The 8,212-nt window shown below is 46.3% G+C and overlaps 1 protein-coding gene across 1 annotated transcript in view; it reads left to right on the plus strand.

Moving 5' to 3' along the window:
* The first annotated feature begins 5,637 nt into the window (after positions 1–5,637).
* The window catches only part of LOC126540315 (uncharacterized), a 7,805-nt gene continuing 5,230 nt past the window's right edge, over positions 5,638–8,212 (plus strand). Inside the window, exons 1-2 of the mRNA XM_055076318.1 lie at positions 5,638–5,880; positions 7,296–7,438. Coding sequence (XP_054932293.1) covers positions 5,872–5,880; positions 7,296–7,438 — 152 coding nt within the window. The 5' untranslated portion in view covers positions 5,638–5,871. The remainder of the gene's footprint in view (positions 5,881–7,295; positions 7,439–8,212) is intronic.

Below are 8,212 nucleotides of genomic sequence, written 5' to 3' on the forward strand. Positions count from 1 at the left end.
TTGCGGGCTCCATTTGGGAGTCACGCTAGACTGTCGATGTATGTCTTGTTCAAAATGTAAATACTGCCAATGTATCTTGTTTAATATGTAAATCCTGCTCACCTAATCCTGTCGCCCCAAGGTTCTCCCGACAACTACGACCGCTCCAACTCTTACAGCGCTTACTCTCGCCCTGTTTGCAACTTGGCTCCGTCGTATGGCGCTGACGCACAGAAAAGTCACCGCTCGTGCATGCTAGTTAAAGATTTGGGCGGCTGTACATTTCGAGCACCTTGCATTCACGTGGAACGTGGCCCGTGCCGCGGCACCGTAGGCACTGCATAGGCTACACAGGCGCCACTACAAGGGCCAACAATCCCGCAACGCGTAGCTGCTGAGACAGGTCATCGACCTTCATACGGGGTTTCAGTTTCAGGAGCACGGTCGTCGTTGTAGGCCCCTTCTCCTTGACAAGACACGCCAATGCACCTGGGTTGCGTTCCCGTAAGCCGCGAGAGCCGTCCCAATGTCGTCGTGGGTCACGTCATGCAACATCCTCTGCAGCCGTAGTTTCACCTGCTGGTTGTCTGGATTGAAGATAATGCAGCCGTGTGCTTTTATTTCCAGCTCCTTCAGAGCGGTCAGCTTCTTCGTTGCTTCGGTTCTGTTGAGTTTTTCTGGCACGCCACAACGTCACGAAGCGTACCAGCTTTGGCGATGGCGTCGCGGAAATCTTAAACCCTGTAGGGCCTAACTCGTATGTTGCCGTGCAAAAATGGAAAAGAAACGGTGTTAAACACAGCAAGTCTGGCGGGCAATGTAGGCAAAATGATCTCGCATTCCTGAACTTCGTTATCTTCATTCCTGTTTCCGCGGCTAAGAAAGACCGTTAACGCCTATCCACTGGGGCACTTTCTGCGTCCGCACCGAACGGTAGCCGGAAGAATGACTGAGCTAGCCGGGCATTCGCAGGCTCCGCTCGTACACACATTTATGGCATGAAGCTAGCGGTGTAGCAGTAAAACATTTAATGCGATACCAATTTTATGGACACTCCAGGCGCATTTCTGCTGTCGCCATGAAGTTCCGTATCAGTGAAAGCGTGTGAGGGTGAGCCGGCGCACGCGGTTCAATCTCGCGTGTGCGAGCGACGAATGCCGCCCAAATGCGTGCCTTCGCCTGTTGAGCGCGAGGCAGGGGTATCAGGCGATGGAGGAGGGGCGTTTTTCTCGGGTGGCTGCTAGAGTGCCTTCATGTCCTCCTCGCCCGCCGCCCCTCCGTACAGAGTGAAGACAACCGCGGCGTCTTCTACGGCTTTGGCCACGCGAATCGGGGACGCCGTTGTAGACGCCTTTGGCGGACGCCGTACCATAGAGAATGGCCGTACGGACGCGGTGCCGGTGCTCGGGTGTCTTGAAAGCGATCTGCGACGTGGCCAAAGTGCGCGCCCACGCGGGGCCTCATCTTCTGCTTTTTTTTTTTTGGTTTTACGTGCCAAAACCACTTTCTGATTATGAGGCACACCGTAGTGGACGACTCCGGAAATTTTGACCACCTGGGTTTCTTTAACGTGCACCTAAATATAAGTACACGGGTGTTTTCGCATTTCGCCCCCACCGACATGCGGCCGCCGTGGCCGGGATTCGATCCCGCGACCTCGTGCTCAGCAGCCCAACACCACAGCCACTGAGCGACCACGGCGGGTCCTCATCTTCAAAGCGATCTACGATGTTTGCAGAGTGCGCATAGTGCCGTAGCTTCGCATGCGCTGTGCTTTCGACGCTTCGTTCGCGTTGAAGCGACAGATGCACGGAGGTCAATTGACTCGCGGCTGCTGCCGCGATTCCTAACTCCAGCGTTTTCACAGAGTTTCCGCTGTCGTCGAGCGATATGTATTCACGTTTACCTGTGCGTGCGTGAAACCGTGCTGGTTAATTTATTTATAACACTTTGACGGCCTGGTTCATTTGGGTCCATGATAGAATGTGTAAGCGCGACGCAACAAGGCCTAAACAACAAGCAGACACAGAAAGACAGCGCTGTGTTTGCGCCTCTGTTTCTTTCTACGTCCTCGTTGAGTCCCGCTTACACATTCTATCATTGTTAATTTAATTAGTAAGCGAATGTTCACAAGTCTATACGGCCGATAAAACTACTATCCTTATTCGTACAGCTATCTGCTAATTTGCTATCGCAATCGGTGCTTCGCCTTCCGGGCGGAACTGCGAATTGTTTACTTTCATTTGTATACGTGAAAAGCAAACGAATTTTTTTTTCATTTCATGCAAGTCTAATCAATAGAAAAGAATAGTGAAACAACACAACAATCCGCCCAACATGGGGCTCGAACCCTCGATCGCGAGATTAAGAACCTAATGCTCTACCTACTTAGCTAACCGGGCCTGTGGCTGTGAATCAGCATTATAAGCATGCCATAAGAAACATGATCGTCAATGGCGATTGGAAGGAAGATGCCGTATGGTGTGACAGCCGAATCCTTTTTCAGAGGACGTTGCAAAATGTCCCACGAGAAAAGTGAATCCTAGAATTCCAAAAATATATTTGCTGGATCGTCTCTTCTTTCGTGCACTTGATGCAATTTATGGACCACGGGACAAAAAAAGCATCATTTTGTAACCAAGCATTGTAGGGAAGAGTTCCAGTGCGCCGTTGGAAGAAGAATGTTTTAATCATAGACCACATCGTCATCGGTTTCATTCGCTTCAATACGTCTACTCCTGTTCTCGCTGAATACATAGATCGGTACAAAGGAACCGGCATACAAATATTAAGTAAGTACTTATTTAATTTTTCTCCTGCCAACACTAGCTATATAATCAAAATAAAAATGATCATAGAAAAATTCCAAGGACGAAAATACATCCCATAATAAACCGCCGAAGTCGCACTATTTGCCATGTTAAGTATACGATAAACTGAGGCAACATGTATTTGGCACACAGTAAACGTATTTGGCGCATTGTTCCCAAAAAATGATCCTTCTGATGCCGTAAAAAATCTCGAGACAAATTGCCTCAAAAACACATAGGCCATCCCAAGGATCCGATCGAACTAAATTTGTGCGGCTGGTTCTCTCCCATGTGTACCCCCATATAAAAACGGCGCATGTTTTGTGTGAATAATCATTCTTGACGCGCCCACTGCCCGCCGCATGAACCAAATTTTCGCAGAAAGGAAAAGATTGCAGACTGTTGATCGCGTGAAAATTGACAAATTTCAACCCCACACTTCGATGTTTTAACTTTAACTTGGTCTCAGCCTTTTTCCCAGTAATCATTGGTATCAGGAAAATGTTGTAAAGGTATGCCAACGTAGCACGCCGGTGTTATTGTCCACTTTTTGTTCTGAAAAATGTGTTTTGTCTTACCAATTACCATGCCATATACCCAATGAATTGTCACAGTTTATCGTACTTCCGGCGACCTTGCGAAATTCGATCGCCACCTCTACTGCATTAGAGATGCTTTCCTAGTCCCGACAGACTACGGTGATATCATCCACGTACACTTAAATCTTAACTCCTCTGGAGGCCATTTCAAATTTCCTTATGATAGCACTACTGATAACCTTAAGGAGCCAGCCGGCATTTGCTGCCTCTCCAACTACGCACATACATGTGATAAGGCTGGCTGTGCAGCGACAATACACCTAATAATTGAGGCATCACTGCTAGTCGGCATGGTTGGAATTGATTCTTCGTGAACTTTGCGTTAAACAAACGGGGACACAGGAAAAAGACACAACGACGAGCGCTTTCTAATTTAGTAGTTTCATTTGCGGACGCGAATACTAAACGTGTCGTTCAACTAATGCGACTCTTATACGTGTACAATCATGATGAAGTAACAATGCAATCTGCTGAACGTGGGACTCGAACTGACAACCCTCAGGTTAAAAGTCTCATGCTCTACCGAGTGAGGTGGCGGAGTTTTTTTTTTTTTTTTATTACTGGATATCTCCACGTACACTAGACAGGTGGTCACATCTCGAAATTAGACTACATACATTTATTACATTGCTCTAAAAACAACACAGGTACTTTATCCCATGTTGTTGGATTAGTAAGGCCCTCGTGCTAGCAACTGATCAAGTATGGGTAGCCATTCGGGTGTATCGGTAAGCGTCCGGTAGACACCTCGGGCGTACATAATGCCCTCCTTAAAGTACGCTTTCGTACTCATGCTCGTGTCTTAAATCCACCCACCTGAGCGCTCGCTGCTTCCCCTGCCTTTGTATTTCTTGGAAGTTCAACTTTTTTGAAAGTAGACAGAGCAATATGCGTGATCTGCATGCGTAATTCGAGGACGTTGGTTTGACTACAGCAAATCCTCGAAAACGTTACGCGGCCGTTTTTCTGTATGTTTCCTGTGTTCCGAGGGACTTCTACGTGACACCGAACTTACACACGAAAGTTCACGGCATATTGTATGGCATAGCTTTAGCCTTTCCGGCGCAATTGGAACCTTCCTAACTAATTACTAAATCTTCGTTTCCACATATGTTATCCCTTTATACCAGGTTCACATCACATGTCCCCGGCATCCTGTGTAAACTAAACGACGCAATTTATTTAGACCTTACAAAAATAACAGGAAGGTTGTGGATGACGTGTAAGCAAAGTTGAAAGTGTGTGGAATAATTATGACCTTCGCAATAACCTACTTATTCAAATCATCATGGATCATTATATACGCGTTTAAACAGCGGCGCCGAATTTGGCCGGTGCCCTCAATGACTATAAAATACATCGAGATCAATTTTGTCTTAATAGAGAGAAGTTCCTGTAAATCGGCATGTGCAATTAAACTTACGTGTGGGGTTCATTTTTAGCCTTTGTATATTTTTTTTTCTCCAATGCTTGAAGCGTTACTGCGGGCATAGCTTCAAACGGGAGAGTCATATGCGGGCGCATTGAAAGTGCGCGGTTTATTTACTGGTACCTTAAAGTAGTACAACTGCTCGAAAAGAAAAAGCATCACAGAAAAATGTGCTGTAATTCTGAAGGGCTTCGCGCATGTGCCGTCATTTCTTAAGCAGAAATTTGGAGACAGATATTCCCAACGTTCTGCTAGGATTGCTACAGAACAGACGTGTCTTCAAATCTGGGCAGCGTCAGTTTCGCAGTTTCAGCGCCATATGAACGGGGAAATTATTATTTTAATAAGTGAGTCTCTTTAACTATTTACCTCGACATTGCGCTTACTATTATAGATAAATGATTACGTTGTACACGGGGCTTCGGACAGGGCTGAGAAGCTTGGAAAAATTATAGAAGGGTTTTACCCCCGTATTCAGAAATGCATCTTAACTTGAAGCCCACGGTTGGCTAGATTTAAATGACGCCTGCCGTGAACGCACCAAATGAAACGCAGTAAACAACTTGGGCGCGTTCACGCCGAGCGCCATTTATATCATGGCAAGCATGGGCTTCAACTTAGGACGCATTTCTGAATGGACGCAAACCGGATACATGGAGGGGGCAGAATTAACAAGCACATGGCTTCTACTGCGGAGGACCAGCTGGCCAGCCGCCTGCTCGCGTGCTTGGTACGCGAGCTCGCCACGCGGGCTTGGCACGCCGACTTGGCACGCGGATCTGCCAGTTCTCGTGGAACTTTGCAAAGAGGCTATGGGTAAGTGACATGCGGGAGGATAGCCATATCAGGTGTTGCTCGGGAAACAGTTTTTGAATGCCTTAGAGGTTCAATTTTGTTTAATATCTTTTTAATGCTTACTTTAAAGTCAGTTTTATAGTATAGATTTCTCTCATATTTCCTTTTCTTTTATCGCCGGCATCGTAGTCACATCACCATAGGGGGTAAGGGTCATTGATAGGGAGCTAGAGAAAAGACAAAGACGACGCTGTTCGCAATGACCAAGGTAAGTTCCTATTGTTGTATTTTTTTTATGAGAGTCGTATCTTCCTATGGAGTGGTTCGAGAACTTATTCTAGTGTACATTGCTTGTATTGCACAATGGCGCTATGTATTCCCTGCTCTTCAGGCGGTCATGCGCAGAAAGTAAGGCGTCCTTGATATCCGTCACAATGGCTCCACCAAATGTAGTTTCTTCTTGAGGAGTAAATGTGGTTTTACGATTGCGTCGCTGCCTGAAGCTTCTGACTAACATTAGGAGAGCATAGCACGTGTAGTATATCCACATCTCATTAAAGTGCGAGCGCAAATGAAACCGATAATTGAAAACCGTGCAGATGCAACTGGTCTTTCAACGTGCAGAATTATAGTGTCGTGCAAAGACATTAATGAAGCGTCTCCTACGACACCAACGTAATTGAAGACGCCGCACGAACATGGGCTTTTATTATTTAATGGTGGGTACTATAATTAAGCCGTTACAGCATTCTGCTGCAAACCGACTCAGTTCAATTTTTCAAGCATAATGCCTCAGTTGTTTTAACACGAATTTGTCATAAGGAAAAAAAAGTTTTCTGTTATCGAGAGTTAGAGCATCGACACCGGGTCGCAGTCGACCCAATTGTTAATTTAGTTCCCATACATATCATAGTTGTACAATTACAAAAACATCGGCCCCTTCCGCACGATGATAAAGCATGACTCAGACTCTATACCACAACATTTTTGTGTAGCGTTAGCGCAATGCAGCTATTGTTAGTTACTGCCTCAACTTTTTATGGGCTACCCACTAACCTGCATAAGTGACACCAGGCAGTCGTGTTAGTGATCATCATCATCATCAGCCTGGTTATGCCCACTGCAGGGCAAAGGCCTCTCCCATACTTTTCCAACTACCCCGGTCATGTACTAATTGTGGCCATGTTGTCCCTGCAAACTTCTTAATCTCATCCGCCCACCTAACTTTCTGTCGCCCTCTGCTACGCTTTCCTTCCCTTGGAATCCATTCCGTAACTCTTAATGACCATCGGTTATCTTCCCTCCTCATTACGTGTCCTGCCCATGCCCATTTCTTTTTCTTGATTTCAACTAAGATATCATTACCTCGCGTTTGTTCCCTCACCCAATCTGCTCTTTTCTTAGCCCTTAACGTTATACCAATCATTCTACCAATCATTTCGTCGAAACACTGTGACAAAATACTGACCTTTTACAGCACGGTTACCTGTCTAGAAGTACTTTCACTATCCCTGTCAGGGGCCCTATGGGTACAACCAGAACTCTTATTGCTGAGATTCAAGTGCAGTGGTGCTAACGATGTCCATAAAGGGGCAGTAGTAAGCCACAGCATTTCCGTAACGCCTGCACCAAGTTCGCGCATTGATCTCTGCCCTAGAATGATAATAGATCTTTTTTTTAAAGTACCAGGAGGAAGACGACAGTGCCCCTGACGACAGCCTGCGAAGGCTCGTGCTCGCCTTTGCGGTGACGGCGTGCCTATTATGCGTGGTCCTCGCTCTTTCGGTGTACCGCCGGAGGGAACCTTCGAAACAAGACGGTGACGAGTAAGAAGTGCTTTCATTTTCGACATTACTATAGAGGCGATTTTCTTTAGCATTGGTCCCTGCATAGCTGCCGCTTGTCCAACCATTCCGTAAGCGTCCGGTACTACAGTGATATTTTTTAGTAGGCCTATTTTTTTTACCTACACTTCGTGGAGGCTCGTGTAGACGACTGTAGTACCGGGCAAAGGATACGACGTCGCGTGTTGCACTTGGCTCGCTGGGCTGTAGCCAATCAGAGCAGACAGCGCGAGTATTCTGCATCAGCAGACGAAAAGCATCTGACTCCGCACATCGCCAAACTTCGCGGTTACTGGCCGCGTAACGCCAATGCACGGGTTGGCTTTCATCAACAAATATATACGAACAGCAACGAAATACATCGTGAATGCGCAGCGTACGAAGACAACTACTCAATGCGTATCATACAGCGCGGTATATGAAACAGCCCGCACCATCTGTGAGTAAGATACTTTTATCTTGTTGGAAGATTAGCTCACCTTCCTCTATGACACGGGGTCACACCAGTACTTCACTACCACCCTTGCAGCGAATAATGACTATCGTAGCTATATCAGCTCCGACAGTCGCAGAGAAAATGGCGCATTTTATGGTGTAAACCTGTCGGCAATAATATAATCGTGTTAATTAAATTTCGTATATTTTCTTGTAGTTCAACAAAATTTATCGATAACTGAAGCAACGCAATATGTTGCCACCTGGCTTACTACTCTCGAATACGTCTCCCAGCATTCTGGTATAGTTGCGGCACTAATA

This window comes from Dermacentor andersoni, chromosome 2, assembly GCF_023375885.2.
Source record: "Dermacentor andersoni chromosome 2, qqDerAnde1_hic_scaffold, whole genome shotgun sequence".
Taxonomy (NCBI): Eukaryota; Metazoa; Arthropoda; class Arachnida; order Ixodida; family Ixodidae; genus Dermacentor; species Dermacentor andersoni.